Raw genomic sequence first — 17,223 nt, 5'->3', positions numbered from 1 at the left:
CGCCGGAGGGGATGCGGAGGCGGGGTAGGGGGGCGCTCCCGGGCAATGACCGGCGGGGGGCGCACGTAGGGTGGGGGCGGTGCGGGGGGAGCAGGGTCTCTGCACCGCGAACGGCCGCGCCGGGGTGCTGTGGTGCACCGCTCCCTGCTCCGCGGCGGCTCCGAGCTGGGGGACGGTGCCCTCAGGAGGGGAGAGCTCCAGTTAACATGCACAACTCGGCGACCCCTCCACATGGTTCCAAGGGTCCCCTGCGCTCCTGGCCAGTCCCCAGTCCAAAATAAAATCGCACAGTTCTTTCACATTGAACGTGAACCTTGTTCCACTCAAGCAGAAACGCATCAGAAATAATGAGGGTGGGATGGAGAGGGTGTTGTGCGAGATAACGCTGAGGGAGAAAGAAATATCGACTTCTCCAGCCATCACAGTGACCCCGTGGGACTTTGGTATGTCTGCTGGCCAGGAAGGAAATAGAAGTGTGTTTTTAAGAGTTGAACAGAGCATACCTTTGGGGAACCAGAACGTCCCCCTGGCTCCTTGATTCCTGAACCTTAGGCAATTATTGTCCCCATCCACTTGGGGCCGATAAGCTGGGTGGGCTTCATGGTGTGGGACTCAGCAGCCCCACACTGGGCTTGAGGGCTCTCGCTGCAGTCTTGAAATTCCTCATAGTTGTTGAACAAGGGCTCCTAAATTTTCATCTTGCACCCGGCCTTGCAAATTATGTGCAGGTCCTGTTTCCAAGGGGGCTCACTCAGCTCAGCTTGTCTCAGTTCCCTCTGCTGACAGGAGGAGCTTATTTCTAGACTCCCTTTGGCAGGGGGCTTTGGTGTGACAGAGAGATGGGAGCTCTGCGCCACCCCCTGGCAGGGAGGGCACCAACCCAGACACCCCTCATGTATAGCTACGTCTTGGGAAGGAAACAGCCACCCACTCTGGACCCCCAGGACATTTGCACTCCAGGTGAAAAGTCAAGCTGCCTGAAGGTGGTTCTCACACCAATGGGGGGAGATGGATAGGCGTGGCGGGGGGGAGGCAGCCTGATTTGGGTGGCCGACTTTGAAAACCATGTGAGTTGTAAGGCTTTAGGGGAGACCTGTATGGTCAGGGGCTGAGTTTTTCTGCTCACAACTTCACTGCTCACAAGAGATACAGCTTGAGGCCCAGTCCCTAGTTGCCCAAAGTCCGGGGACAACTGGGACCCCACCCCTTTTCCTGAGGGAGCATGGACTGAACTTCTAGGCCTGACAAAGTGGGGGTACTTGAGTGGGGGCACTTGAGCTGACTATAGTCTCAGCTCTGCCCTAAGGTGCTGGGTGACCTTGGACAACCACTTTGCCCTCTGGGCCTCAGTTTCTTCCCTGTGGACAATGAAGAATCTGGAAGGTAGGTGTCATCTCCAAGGTCCCGTTCAACCTCACCTGAGACAATGCCAAGTGTTGAGAAAATTGGCCCAGAAAAAAAAAATAAATCCAGTGAAAAAGTGGAATAATATTTCTCTCCTGAGGCTTCCCTTCATTTTTCTTTAAAAAAAAAAAAAGTCTAATTATCAGTAACAGCTACATTTTCTATGGAAATTGCCTCCTCCTTAGCATATCAACGACTGAGGTCACAGGAGCTGTTTTTGAGCACGCTCCTTGTAACTTTTCTGTTCTGTGCCCTCCCCTCATCAGGCACAGGAGGCAGAAATCTGTGATAATTATATTTGTAAAAATCAGACTTCGGAGGACAGGCAAGGAGATCTGCCTTAGTCAGCTGGAGGAGGGGAAGGGAGGAGAGGAAGAAGGGATTTGGAAGAAAATACCACAATTCACAGCCAGGACTGTGGTCCCCTGGGAATGATTGCTTGATTACTCCAGCTACTAAGCAAACAGGGCTCAGAAGATTAAACTTTAAGGGGGAAAGTGCGAATTTTGAAAGCTTTCATACCATACTTCAGTGCTGACTCCCCACCACCACCGGCAACGTTCCCCCCAGGTGATCATCCTGCCTCTGTTTGAATGCCCCCAATGCCTGGGAGCTTACTACCTGTATGCAAACAATTGTCTAGAAAAGCTATTGATCGCATTAGGTTCTCAGAGTCTGGCTCTTGCAAGGGCCAGCCCCAAGCCCAGTTCTGTCCTTTGCAACCATACAGGAATACCCAATCCATCTCCCCCCTGCTAGTCCTTCAGATATTTGAAGGCAGCTAGTTGCTTCTCCCAGTGATCTCCAGGCTTGTGGCTGCCTGCCCTGTCCTTGTTTGCAGGTTCCTCCCCAGCCCTTTGGCCTTCTGGACCTTGCCTCTCTTGACCGTCTGAGCCCAGCTGTGAGCCCGCCAATACCAGGGAGGGCTGACCACCTTTTCCCTTGCTCAAATGCTCTAGACGAGCTTTTGTTCAGCTGCTGAGTCACTTGGCTGATTCATATAGAATTCATCATCTTTTTGGCAGATGCTGCTGTTTAATCATTTTGCTCCCATCTTGGACTTGTGCAATCAGTTTGGGGTTTGTAGCTTGATTTTTTTTTTCCTGGAACAGGGGACCATGGGGAGGGGGGAAGGGGAAAGTAAAGAGCTTTATGTTTATTGGTTTCTCTGATTTATCTCTGTATGCTTTGCCCCACCATCTCTCCCCTGCTATGCAATATCTTTGTCATGCATCCCCATCACCACCACACCGCCCGACTCAGGCCGACCACTGCTGACATAGCTGGAACAAGCTAGAAATGGACAAAAGCAATAAGTACCCCGTGGCCTGCTATTAATAATGCCTCTCCAGGCTGGAATTATTGAACGGGTATATTCCATCAATTACAGACCTATAAAAAAATCACGCATAATACAATTGTATACAGTAAACTCAGCCCACAGCTGATGCAGAGGTGTCCTGAATGCTTTTTCAGGACCACCCTAATGGACAGAAAGATTCACTGCGGCAGGTACATTTCCCTATCCTCCCATCTAGGGAATACCTTTTTGGGAAAAGATAGGAAGCTAGCCTCATCCAAGTTGCTTATCATGGACCTCTAAGTGGACAAATACTTAAATTGTCTTCACTACTACACTTGCTATTGACTGACTACATGGTCTAGATTTTACTCCAGAGTTGGTCAATTCTAACATTTAGCTCTAATTCTTTGATTAATGGGCATTTTTAAAAGATTTATTTATTTATTTCAGAGAGAAAGAGAGAGAGGAGCAGAGGAAGAGAGAGAGAAAGAAAATGCTGGAGCAGACTCCCTGCTGAGTGCAGAGCCTGACATGCGGCTTGATTGCAGGACCCAGAGATCATGACCTGAGCCAAAATCAGGAGTCAACCACTCAACAGACTGAGCTACCCAGGCACCCCAATGGGCATTTTTAAAAAATTGGCCCCCAGATCTGTCTCAGGGCAAATTTACTTTTTCCACAACCACCTGGAATCCAACTAGTAATTATTTTCGATCAGTGGTTTTCAATGGAATCACCTGGGGAGCTTTAAAACTTACCAGTGCCTGAGTCCCACCACCAGAGGTTATGATTGAATGAAGCTGGGGTGCAGCCAGAGAAAGCATCAGGACTTTTCAGATTCTCCAGGTAGTTGTTGTTGTTTTAAGATTTTGTTTACTTATCAGAGAGACAGACACAGGGAGAGCACAAGCAGGGGGAGCTGCAGAACGAGAAGCAGGCTCCCTGCTTTGCAGGGAGCCCGATGTGAGACTTGATCCCAGGACCCTGGGATCATGACCTGAGCTGAAGGCAGACACTTCACCGACTGAGCCACCCAGGCGCCCCTCTCCAGGTAGTTTTCATGCACAGCCAAAGTTGAGGACCACTGTTTTCCAGTTTACAAGTTACTGGCTTACACTGTGCCCATTGATCCTCACTGTATCTCTACGTCACTGTTAAGAGTATGTGGTATTCTTCTATTTTATAAAAGACAAAATTAAGGGTCAAAAGAATCTTAGCAAATTTTGCTTACACTGAGCCGAAATCTGCCCCTTTATCACTTCTCCATCCCCCGTCTTATTTCTAAGGTGCTGTTTGTTAAGTTACCCCGCCTCTACAGCACAGCCCCTCAAACATTTGAAAACAATGATTCTATCTCAACTTGGATATGTTTCCTTCCTTTTTTTTTTTAAGGATTTTATTTATTTATTTATTTAGAGAGAATATGCGTTGGGGGAGGGGCAGAGGGAGAAAGAGAATCTCCAGCAGACTCCGCGCTGAGCGCAGAGCCCAACTGGGTCTCCATCTCAGGACCCTGAGATTATGACCTGAACCAAAATCAAGAGTCCCAGGTGCCCCTGTTTCTTTATACAGGTCCTTCACTCCCTTCTCGTAGAGGGAGGTTGCCAGAAGGTTGCCAGACCCCACACTCTGCCCCTCCCTGCCCCAAGGGTGTTCCATTTCGTCCCTGCTCCTCTGGTGTGGCTTTAGGGACAAACACAAGCCCCAGCTTTGGGCAGCCAGGCGGGAGGGCAGCAAGACACAACTTGTGATTTAATACGAAGCTCCTTGTGCCCCCAAGGCACGCTCTGCTTACTTTTCTATTATGTTGTAACACACGGTGCTTCTCAGATTGGTTCACACTGACCCCTGGGGCTGGCTGTGGGCTGCTGACAGCACACAAAGACACAGAAGTAACCGATGCAGTCATATTCAGATTTAGGGAGAAAAGTTAATATTTAGAGAGTAATCAATTTCCCTTCCTTGTCTTCCTTCTTTCATTTCTTCCTTTCTGTCTTTATTCAATTTCTCCCTAAATCGCATGCTTGGAAAGTAATGGATGTCCATTCAAACATAAATTCATATTTAGAATGTATGTCTGTATATATAATATATATACATAATGTATATTACGTGTATAATCAAATAAGGAATTTGGCCTTTTTCTTTTCTTTTTAAAAATAAATTTAAAATCATATTGTACATATTGCTTGCTCTTTCCCACACTATCACGGGTATTATGGCTATCCCTCCAGGTCATATGTAGATAGATACAAACCATGCTTTTCCGTAGCTACATATTTTACTCAGCCATTCCCCTATCCCGATTTTTTTCTGTCACTATAAACTGTGCCACAATAGACAGCCTTCCCCGGGTATCCCTCATATGTTGGTTTCTTTGCTGGCATAAGGTAGACTCTCAAACCGGGATTGCTGGGTGAAAGGGATAGTGCAGGAGAAAGGAGAATTGTAGACTTCACGCACATTTATACTGCCTGATGGTTTTCCCAAAAGGTAGTGGTAACATCCACTCTCTCTGACGATGTCCTTTCCCCATGTGATCATCAGACTGGCCTTCTGAATTTTGGCCAATCTGGTTTGTGAAAATGACATTTTGCCACCTTAATCCCTTTGCCTGTGTATTGTTTTCAACGAATCATCTTTTTTAAAGATATTCTGTTTAAGTAATCTACACCCAGCGTGGGGCTTGAAGGCACAAGCCCGAGATCAACAGTCACACACTGCACCGACTGACGAGCCAGGCGCCCCTCAACTACTCATTCTTAAATGAAGTTTCCTCTTCGCTGACTCGCCTATTCACATTGTTTGCTCATTTTATTGGACTTTGATCCCTTTTTCCTATCCATTTATAGTAGCAGTTTAAATAAAATGATCTTAAGTGTGTTGCAAAGGTTTTTTACCAAGTTATTATGTGTCTTTTACCTTTGATTATGGAGGCTCTTAAATTCTTATGTAGTGAAATTGGCTTTTCCCTTTATAGTGTCTAGGTCTCCTGACCTGCTTAAGAATGTCTTACTAAAATATAGATAGTTAATCTCCTGGTTTTCTTCTAGCTTCCGGTTAGTTTTTGTATTTAGACATTTAATCCAAATGGAATGTGTGTGTTTGTGGGGTGTGTGTGTGTGTGTGTGTGTGGCATAGAGTGTGTGTGTATGTGTGTGTGTTTATGGTGTGTGCACGGTAGGGGTGTGTGTGTGTGTATGTTTGTGGTGTGTGTGTATGATAGGTGGTATGTGTGGTGAGGTAGGGGTGTGTGTGTGTGTGTGTGTGTGTGGCATGGCGTGTGTGGAGGAGGAAGGTGAGGCAAGATCTAACTTCATTTTTTCCCAGATGTACAGCCAATTATGCCAACATGATTTATGAAATAAACTACCATATTCATGCTGAATTGAAATGCCAGTTTGTCATCGGTGAAGTTTCCCAAATAAATTTGGATCTGTTTTAGGACTTTTTAGCTTATTCCTTTGGTTTATTTTTTATTCCTGTGTAACATATTGTTTTCATTACATAGCTTTAAAACAATAATATTGAAAAGGTAATCTCCCTCACCCTTCCTTTACAAATTTTCTTGGCTCTTCTTGGACATTAATTCTTCAGTATGAACTCTGATTTTGTCCAGTTTGAAAAAACAATGGTATTGTAATTATAACTGCACTGAATGTACATACTGGTTTTAGAAGAATTCTACACTTTTATATTCTTTCTTCCTACTCGGAAGCATAACATAGGTCTAGAAGTAATTTGAACTATTATTTTTGTTAAATGAAGTTTTCTTTTATCAAAGCGAGATATGTGTATAATTTGAATTTATCAAATAGTGCAAAAAGTGCCAATGCAGTAGTCTTCCACCACATTCCCCACCCTCCCTCCTCTCCAGGCTGCCACCACGCCCACCCCCAATCCAGAAAAACATTACTTCTGTATTCAAACAAGTATCATTTCGTTGTGATATGGCATGCAACTTTTACATCATTTTTCAAAATAAGAGGAAAGATTTCAAAGACATTTTTGCTACATCTATCATTGTGGCGGTGGAAAAGTTAGAGAAATCTTGACGAAGTATAGTATACTGAAATTTATCCGATTAGAGTTCAACTGTTCCCCCACTTCCATTCAGCTTTGTGCTCCCATTCTCTGAGACATGGCCCAGCATGCAATAGGTGCTTAATAAATACTTGTTAAATTACCTAAATCAATTTTTCAATTATTGAGATCTAAGATCCCGGGTTTTGGATTTTGTTTTTTTTCAGTAGTCTTATCCTATTTTTGATTCGTATCAAAACTGTAATATCCACAAGGCTAGGGAACCTACCCTGCACTAGCACAGCCCCTGGCTACGTGTTTGCGTAATAAGGGAATGAAAGCCATGCATGACCAAATATCAACTACATCTTTTTCTCTGAATTGCTAAGCTTCATTTTGTTAATGCGACTGATGGTGAATCTAAATGTAGGGTTTATATTTATTCTTCTTGAATTTTATCTTTTTTTTCTTGAATTTTATCTTATAAGTGTACTGTGAACAACTGTCCAGGTTGTTCTGAATTTGTTCTTCCAGTTTTGAATGAGAAACAAAGAAATAAGCATGCCTTCTGGGTCTCCTCCATCCAGAGTACAGTTAGGAATGTCCATTAGGACCCTTCTTATCACATTAAAAGCCCAACCTGTTGAAGGCCTGCTATAAATAAATTGCTGTGTACCAAATCCTTTGGAAAATCTCTTCCTCAAAAGCATTCATGTCCCTCCAGCTCTGGTCTTTCCATTTTAATATGTATGATTCTTTTTTACCTGGAAACAGAGGTTTTTCCCGTCATCTTTGCAGTGATCCAAATTATGGAATTTCTGCAGGGATCCCTTTCCATTATCCAGTGGATGGCTTGGCTAAAAGAGGCTTCTCCTTCTTACACATCATCAAGGCTCCTTTTTTCATCTATATCCAGCCCCAAATGAAGTCAGCCACATTCTTCCTGAAGTTACAATTGATTCGGATGAAAAGTCTAAGTACTTTATCTTTGCTAATACCTTATTACATTAATCTGAAAGATTTGTTCAAGCTCTGATGCATCTCTGTAATTAAACTGCTTTAGGGGTGCCTGGCTGGCTCCGTGGGTAGAACATGTGACTCTTGATCTTGGGGTTTTAAGTTCAAGCCCAGTGTTGGGTGTAGGGATTACTTTAAAAAGAAAATATTTTAAAAAATAAAAATAAACTGCTTTTCTTTGAACTTCACCTGTACAGAGTTCATAAAATATGGTATTCATTTGACAATATAAAGCCCCTTTAAGAATTTCCAGGCTAGAAGAATTCATATTATATAGCATCACCTACTGGTAAAGGGTGGTATTGCAGGGCACCTTTTGGCCACTACATATATATACATTCTCAGAAATTCTAGTACTGACATATATGAAGTGAGGCAAGAATCCATAGACATGGAAGAAATCTTAGGTGAATTTCTGGGGGGAAGCAATCAAAGATAGGAACCTTGGGGCGCCTGGGTGGCTCAGTCGTTAAGCGTCTGCCTTCAGCTCAGTGCGTGATCCCAGCGGTCTGGGATCGAGCCCCACATCAGGCTCCTCTGCTGAGAGTCTGCGTCTTCCTCTCCCACTCCCCCTGCTTGTGTTCCCTCTCTCGCTGGCTGTGTCTCTCTCTGTCAAATAAATAAATAAAATCTTTTTTAAAAAAAGGGGGAAACTTAAGAATTGTGAAAATAGCACATAGTTCAGAGAATGGGTCAAAGAAGGCCAATTTAACACCTCTCTGGGCAAACACCTTCAAACTGAAAATATTGATGGATTCCCGCCCCCCCCACCCCAGTAAATTCTATTTCTTATTTTAAATGGAATCCAACAGGAAAATAGGATTTATATTTTCCTGAACGGCCAACATTCCTGGAACACTGCTATGAAATACCATGGATTGACCCTTTGTGTCCTTTCAAAAATTTACTCCCATGCAGCGTTGATGGTATGGTGGAGAGCATACCTGCTTTCCAAAAAATAGTTCACTCTTTAGCTTTCAAGGAATGATTATTTGGGTGAGTAACAAGGAGGCATGAACAAGGCGGTAACACTGTGAAGAGTTTCAATCCATGGCGTTAGAGAGCTCATTGAGGGGGTAAGGCCGAAAACCTTGCCAAGGTCTGGGTTGGAGAGGGGTTTGTTAAAGCACTGGAGGGCTCACCAGTATCCATGTCTCCCCCTCTCCTCGCGGTAACCCAGCTAAGGGCTAGTTCCCTGCCCCCCTGCCTTTGGTTGAGGTCATGTGACTGAGATCTGGCCGGTGGAATGGGGCTGACAGTGACTGCGTGCCTCTTCTAGGTCTGTGCCGTGCTAATGTCCAACCCCCAATCCTCCAGTCTTTCTTTCCATTCTCCATCAACCTGGGAGGCTACTTACTGAAGATGGCAGCATCGCAGGCCGGAGGAAGCCTGGACCCTCCAGCCACCGTTTGTAAGGGAGCCACCTAACCTGCAGTGGATTGCGATACACGTGGGAAATAAGGTACTGCTGTGCTGTCATTAAAGTCTTGTCGTTGTTTATCAGTGCGAGCGCCACTTGCTCGAACTCCTACAGAAACGATCTTGAAATGGGATGCCACGGTGATAAAAACACAAGAATGTGGCATAGCTTAGGAACTGGGTAGCAGGATGCAAAGAACCTGCTATTAGAGGCTGAAAATATGAAAATCTTTATTATGCAGTGGCGACGTATTTGGTAACCTGTGTCCATGTTATCTAGGACGGCAGACCACAAGCCTACTAATGCTCAGGGGCATTTGTTGGAAAGAATCAAAGTGATAGTGAATGTTCTCTGCTGTTGGCTGTATTTGGCAAAGCAATCTAAGACAAAGAGGAGCTCAGGAGAAGTGGATGGTTGGCAAAGAGAAGTCAAAGGGAATAGAGAAAGTTCAGAAAATTTAAGCCTGATAGGGTGGAAAACACCAAGGGCTTCTAGATCCCAAACAGCAGAAAAAGCCCATTAAGACCCAGCCTTGGTGAAAGATCAGATTAAGGATATGACCTTCCCGGTCAAGTCTTGTAGCATCAAAGTAGCAACCTGCCCTTTGAGAGATAGAAAGAGGCACAGGGGACAGAAACAAGGAAATAAAGCAGGTTTGGAAATTATGTCTAGGAAAAACTCAAGGTGTGGTCACTAGCCCATGGAATCGACTAGAAGCAAATAGATGAGACTTAGCTAAAATTTTGAGGGACCTTGATCATATACAAACACACCCCAAAAAACCCAAAACCAACTGAACACATAAAAAAACCCCATATGCCCAGACTTTTACCTTTTATCTCAACTATTGGAGCTGTAAAATAACCCTGCTCCAGAAGGAAGTGGGTAGGGAGAACTGAGCAACTCTAGGGAAGACTCAGCCCCCAGCACCTACTTCAGATGTATACAAAGAGGGTAACGGGTCAGAAAGAACCTTCTAGAGAACATAGCCTAGGATATAATAAACAAGAGAGCTCCTCCAGAGAGTTGAACGAGGGCCTAAGTAAAGACCTTGCCCTATCCCAGGGTTAGGGGCCTTTACAGCATCTGAGAGGGCCTCAAAATATCCACAGACCTATAGCTACTCTGTCTTTCTCTCTCTTCCCTTTTCCAAATGGACGTTTTTATTATGGTTATCTGATCCATGTTCTTCCATTTGGGATTGGAGCCACTTCCGATCTGACAGAAAAAACAGAATCACAGGGAGAGCCCAAGCTGTGAGCTCGATGCAATGACCAGGTGGGGCGTAGAGTTGAACCCCCACCCTGGGGGGGGGAGTGAATGTGCTTTATGTGTGAAGACAAAGAAGCAAACAGACGTTTGGTGGCCAGGAGGGTGGACTGTGTGGGAGAATGCCAACCCCCCAACTCCGATCTGTGCTTTATTCTCCATCAGGGGCCCACGGCTCACTGTTTTCAAGCCCCCTCGCTGTTAGGTAGGCTCTGGCCAGTAGAATATGGGTAGAAGTGCTTTTCGCCAGCCCTGCCCACAAAATCCTCCCATGCGTGGTCCTCCATCCTCTCTGCCCTTTTGCAGCAACCTTAGAGCCACATGTTGACGACAGTGGTAAAACAAGATGGAAGGTCCCTGGGTCCCTGGGTCAGCATCTGGAGACTGCCCCACCCACACGGAATTGTGATGTGAGTGAGAAATGAACTTTTGTTGTATTAAGATAGTGGGATATAGAGGTTGTTGTCACAGCAGTGAGTATTACTTACACTGACTAGCATCAGGAGAGGGAATGCCTATATTTAGAAAATATACTGAATAGGAGAAGCTATTAGAGAAAGAGAAGCCAAAGAAGCTTAGAAGAACCAGAAGTATGTAGGATCAGAGAAACCAGGGGAGAAGAGAGCTTCAAGAAGGAACTGCTAATGGTGTTTGTGATGGTTAATTTTACATGTCAACTTGGCTAGGCTGCAGTACTCAGATATTTGATCAAACATTATTGTAGATGCTTCTGGGAAGGTGTTTTTTCGGTTGAGGTTAACATTCAAATCAGTAGACTTTGAGTCAAGCAGATTACCTTCCATCCTATGGGGGGCCTTATCTAATCAGTTGAAGACCTTAATAGAAAAAAAGACTGACCTCCCCAGAGAAAGAGGGAATTCTGTCGGTAGACTGCCTTTGGACTTGAGCTGCAACATTAACTCTTCCCTGGGTCTCCAGCTTCCTAGCTATTTGTTCTGTTTCTTTGGAGAACCCTGACTAATACAGTGTTGAGTCTACAAAATAGTCGAAGAGGATACAAGGTTTAAAAAGGCTATTATCTTGGCAACTAAGAGGAAGGAAGCAATTTTAGCAAACATTGTGGGTTGAAGCTACATCTGAAGAAGGAAAAGTGGAAGCAACGTCCTAGTGCTGGTGAAGAACAGGATGGGAGGGGAAAGGATCAAAGGCACAGAGGGAGAAATTGAGCTTTCGGAGAAAGAGATGTTTGTACCTGAAGTAGAAAAGACAAAAGCAAGTCTGGCGGAGCTCCCTGGGGGATTCTGTTCTGAGCAAAGCACAGCACTGCTCAAGAACTGACGTGAGACTCTCTCCTTCATTAATACAGAGGGTTCCATCATTAGTGATTCTGGTTTTTTCCCCCTCTACATGACCTCTGCCCTATAGCGATTTCCTTTGTCTTCCAGCCGAAGTATGGCTCACGTGTCACAGTCAAATGCACCCACCCCCAGTCCAAGTTATTAAGCATTTCTCTCTATCCCACCCTACCCCACCCCGCCTGTGTTGTCTGTGCCTCTGTGCCCAAGTCCCAGCCTGAGCTCCATCCTGATAGCCCCTCATCATCTGGTCTCTTAGGGTGGGGCTGGGATGGGGGAGCTAAGAGGTTGTTTCGGTTGACCCTGGGTCCATCCCTCTGGCTGTTGGTAGAAGATGCCTGAAATTGAAGCTGAAGACTTTCACCCAAGAGCTGGTGTAATTTCTAGGAAATCCCTGTCTCCTCCTTTCTTGATCTGTGATCTGTGATCATCCTTTATCCTTATCTCTCTGCCTTCCCTCTGAACCATTTCAGTGCTCTGACCTCTCCCGCCTGCCAACCTATCTCCAGCTCTTTCCTGCCACTCCAGAGCGCTAGGCCCCCTCTCCCCCGCGTCCTTTCCGAACTGGAGTTCATCCTCTGAACCTCTTCAGGCCTGGGGTCCAGCCCTACTCACCCAGGACCCATCTGCAGCCAGACGCAGGCCTACTTCATTTCTTTGCTGATGTTTGCTGATGCATTTGCATATCGTAGCAATACCAGAGACCCTATACATCCTCCAAAGCCAAAGGGGCAGGGAGTGGGGAGGGCACTCCCTCACCTCAGGGTTAGGCCCTTTTTGTCACTGAACATCTTGGATCAAGCCAACTAAAGAAAGCATGGAGAAAACCAAAGGCCATTTGCTTGTTCTTCCTGTCAATACATATTTGAGTGTCTTTATGAGAGGCAGCTATCCACACGAGCACCGGATTTAGCCTGCATGGTTCAAGTCCCAAGACTGCCACTTACTAGCTATGTGACAGTCAGCACTTGATTCATCTCTCCTTCCCTCCGTTTCCTCCACTAGAAAATGAGGACAGTAGTTGTGTATGTCTCACAAGGCTGCTGCGAAGACTAAATACATTGACACACCCGTAACCGAGGTCAGGAGTCCTTTGATGTGAATATCGCCCTGGTATTTAGGAAGCAGCTCCCCGGGTCCATGCCGCAATCCCAGGAGGCTGAGGTGCACTGGGAATCCAGGTTCAAGGAGTACATCGTGAACTACCGCGAGGTGGGCCACAGCGTCTCTGAAGCTCAGTCTCCACCTCTGTACAATGGGCACCATGGGTCCTGGCTCCCGCTCTAGAGGCTGCAGCGAGCTTGCCTTGAGAGAATGGAGAGAATGTGCTGCTCCAGCCAGGTGGAGCCCATTAGAGATGGCTGAACATCACCCTTTGGGACGGGCTGGGGTTTGTGAACCGTGGCTGTGCCGGGCCCCTTCTCAGCTCCTGGCTTAGAAGAAAGTGTCTCTGCTTTGTCTCTACCTACGTTACTCTACAGGCCAAACGGGGGTGGGCCTGGAAGTGTGGGGATGTGGGGAAAGGCCAAGCCAGGTTGCCCCCACACCGCAGTCCCCTCTCCCCCTGCGCTATCCTGTTACAGCGTTCATCACACCTCAGCACCATTTCTTGTTTCATTGTTGGCTTTCCTGGCCAGACGCAACCTCACGGAGTATTCCTCACGCTCCCAGAGCTGGGCGCAGAAGCTGGTACGTGGAAATTGTCGGGAAATGTTCCATGAATGAAGAATGACAGGTCTGGACCCCAGAGGAGAGCCACTGACAAGAGTCACCACTCCTGGCTTGAGGTCAGTTTCCCTCCGATGTCATTGTACAAAATCACAGCACTTGGGAGCGCCTGGGGCCCAACTCCCTCCTGCAGAAAACCGAGGTCTGGAGACCTGAAGTGGCCCCCAAAGGCACTCACCCAGCGCGGTAGAGCTGGGGTGACCAACCTCGCTGGCCTTCCCGGGGCTGAGGGGCTGGTGGGGATGCGGAATTCCAGGGCTGAGGCGGGGACAGTCCCTGGCAAACCTGGGCTGGAAGCCGGGGACCCTGGTTTCCCCCAGCCCCTCTACCCCTGCGACAGGGGTGAGGAGACCGCCCCGGGCTGATAGCGCTCCCCCACCCCCGGCCCAGCCCAGCCACAAGGCGGCCCCCAGGGCGGGCTCGGGGCGGGGGGGGGGTGCCCCGCGCGCTCCCCGGGGCGCCGCGGACGCACGGCAGTCGGGGTCTGGGACCCGCGGCGGCACAAAGAGGCCCGGCCGCGGCAGTTTTGAAACTACCGAGGAAGTGGAGCTGGGCCGGGGCCCAGGGAGTGACGAGGAGGGAGGGAGCGCGCGCCAGCGAGCGAGGGGGAGGCGGGAGGCGGGGAGCGCGGGCCGCGGGCCGGCCGCAGACCTCGCCGGCCTCCAGCGGGAAGCGCGCGGGCGGCGGCGGCGGCGGCGGGATGGGCGGCCCGGCGCCCCCCGGCTGCGACCCCGCGGACCCTCCCCTCGGCGCGCCGCCCCCGCAGCCGGGCGCTCGAGCGGGTGGCGCGTAGGGCGGCGAGCGGGCGCTGGCCGACGAGCTGCGGGCTTCACCCCTGGCCACTCGGCAGCTCGAGCCGCCACCCCGGGGCGCTCCCGAGGCCCCGCAGGAGGGACCATGAAAGGTAAGCGCCGCGCGCGCGAGGGCCGAGGAGACCCCCGGCGGACCCCCGGCGGACCCCCGGCATCCCCGACCCATCGCGTCCGGGGCACGGCGGGCGCCGCTCCTGCCGGCGGGGCTGCGGAGGGGACGACTCCCCGGAGCGAGCTCGGTGCTCTCCGGGCCCTTCTGAGCCCCTGCGGAAGGCATTGATGGGGAGGACTGAGGGAGCCCTGAAGTCTAGAGGAGGAGGAGAGGAGACGGAGGAGGGGGAGAGTTCACACACAGCCCCCTTCACAGTCCTCTTCTCACTCTGCGTTGCTTCATCCCTAAGAACAGCTGGAAATTCCAGAGAAGTTTCTGATCCCTTTAACCGGTCATCGCAAAAAGATGCCACCAGCCCAACCTTCTGGCCATGTTAAATCCCCATCCAGGGGACCCATCTCAGAGGCTTCTGCAGCCCCTACCTAGCCTTCTGCGGAGGGACCAGGCCTAGGATTCTCCTCCAGGAGCTTCAGCCTCTTCCTCAGGAGAGACCTGTTGTATCCAAGTCCCTCAGCCCAGACCCTGCCCTTACTGACCTCTGAACCCTGGCTGACCCACCCTCTGACCTCCCAGGGACACAGCAGCTGGGGAAGGCCCGTGGTCCAGGCCTGAGCTCTCCCCAGGGCACTGGGTCATCCCCACCATAGCCCTTGCAGCCAGGTCCTGGCATGGACACAAGAACTTGGTCCCAGGTGCTCATACCTGGGCCTGGCTTTCTTGAGCCCTGGGAAAGAACACGCTTTGTCTTAACACTCATTTTCAGTCTAGGGGAGCAGCAAACATTGGATTCATCCTATGGCACAGGGAACCTTTGGGGTTTTTAGTGCTCTCTTCTGTGCTTGTCAGTAATCCTTCCCTTGCACCTCGGGCAGGTGTTCGGGGAAGTGAGCACCTCCCCACTTCTCGGACTTACTGAATGTGGGGACTGAAAACGACCTTCGAGATCATCTAAAGGGCTTTAAACTCTACTCTCAGGTGTTGTTGAAGAAGCAGCTCTGTTTGTGTCTTTTACATAGAAGGGGCTGAGGGTTGCTGTGAAGAAAGGGCTCACAGACAAACTCCTGACTGAACACAGCCTCCGTGTCGTATAGTTGAAGAAACTGAGGCCCAAACAGGTCGAAGCAGGCTTCACGGGTATGCAGACCTGGGTGCCTCTCCACAGGTCCCCGCGCTCGGAAGGCCTCATACTAGGTTTAATGTCTTGAAATTCTTAATAACGTTTCACCGTAGGGGTCCCCTCACGCTTTCATTTTGCACTGGGCTCTACCAGTTACGTTACTGGTCCTATGGATAGGAGAGGGAACTTGCTTAAGAGTCACGGCTAGTCAAGGGAACCAGAGCCCAGGGGCCTGGCTTCCAGGCCAGAGCACTGGCTAATATACCCCTGCCTCTCTGTCGCTTCCTTCCCTCTGGCCTCTGGCCCCTCTGTGTGTGCTTCCCAATGGCCTCACCATGTCTTGGGCTGTGTGGGATGAGGAAGCAAGTTATAATCAACCCCAGGGAGTTGCCTTGGCTGCACAGAGGAGCCTCACCCACGAAGCTTCTGCTCTCAGCTACCACATCTATGGAGCTGTACCCACCCCCGTTAGCCGGCCTGGGGCAGGTCATTACCCAGAAGCCTCTGGAAGGGTCTTAGACCACATCTCGCTACAGGCTTGGGGCCCACACTGCTCTGGACCTTAATGATGATGATAAGATGCCACACATACTCAAAGTGGTTTGGCTCCACCACCACTCTTGACAAGCACTGTAAGAGAAAATCTGGTGAGGGTAAGACAGGCAGGACAGAAGTCCTCTGAAATGGAGGCGACATCCTTCTCCCATAGAGGAGGGAGTTAGAAGCAAATGACCTGCCTTTCTGAAACTCAGCAAGGCAGTTCCATTTCTCTGAGTGGAGAGAAACAAGCTGGTGTGGATGAATATTTGGAGGAGGACGGGCTGTACCAGGCAGCAGGTCTCTGGGTCCTCCTGGCCTGCTGGCTGGAAGGCTGTGGGCTCCCTCCCTGGGTTCCCAAGGTCTGCCCCTCTCACCTCTGTTCTCAACCAACAGCCTCACCAACCATGTGGGGCCAAATTCCTGTCCACTGAAGCCTTGGGGGCAGCTCTCATGTATTTGTCCTCCAGGCTCAGGGAAAGCTGCCGTGATCTCCTGTAACATCCCAGGGGCGCGGGCTGCAAGGCTGCGGGGGAAGACGAGGGTTGATTTCCAGGACACCTCTGTCCAAGGTCTTCCCTCATCCTTCCCAGGAGCCAGGAAGGGCTGCCACCTCTACCTGAGATGGAAAAAGCAGGGCAGACAGCAAATATTTGGCCTTTGGATCTGTGGAGTATGAAGAATCAGGACTTTTTTTCACCCACATGGAAAAAGTAAAGTGCCCAACGAAGCAAGGCGGCCCTTCCAGACTGGCCCTTCCCCCAAGGGGAACTGGCTTCCAACCCTCCTCCAAAGGCCCCACCAATCTGAGAATTACATCTGTTGGCAAAGATTCACCTCCCCCCCGCAAAGCAAACACGGTGACGTTATGCTTTGTGGGGGAGAGGGGTGTTGGTGGGGACGGTACTTAAACAAAAAAACGCATTTGCTGAGGAGTGCGGCCACCAGTGGCCAGGCGCCAGGGCCAACTCTGCCAGCCACGCTGTTTCCACCCCGGGGCCCCTCCCGCCTGCCTGCCTGCCTCTGGCCAGGCCTCCCAGGCAGCCACATCCTTCAGTGCAGGCCGGTACCTGGCCCCAGGTGTAGCCCTTCTCATACCCGAGGGGCACACAGCTGCCACCAGCCCCTTGGTGACAGGCCCATCTAGGAGCTTCCCACTGGCTTG

At 49.3% G+C, this 17,223-nt stretch overlaps 1 protein-coding gene across 1 annotated transcript in view; it reads left to right on the top strand.

Annotated features, from left to right (window-relative positions):
* Nucleotides 1-14,225: 14,225 nt before the first annotated feature.
* SCARA3 (scavenger receptor class A member 3) overlaps nt 14,226-17,223 on the top strand; it is a 47,392-nt gene continuing 44,394 nt past the window's right edge. Inside the window, exon 1 of the mRNA XM_044391170.3 lies at nt 14,226-14,384. Within this exon, the coding sequence (XP_044247105.1) occupies nt 14,378-14,384 (7 nt within the window). The 5' untranslated portion in view covers nt 14,226-14,377. The remainder of the gene's footprint in view (nt 14,385-17,223) is intronic.

This window comes from Ursus arctos, unplaced genomic scaffold, assembly GCF_023065955.2.
Source record: "Ursus arctos isolate Adak ecotype North America unplaced genomic scaffold, UrsArc2.0 scaffold_11, whole genome shotgun sequence".
Taxonomy (NCBI): Eukaryota; Metazoa; Chordata; class Mammalia; order Carnivora; family Ursidae; genus Ursus; species Ursus arctos.
This window is presented reverse-complemented; position numbering and strand designations above follow the sequence as displayed.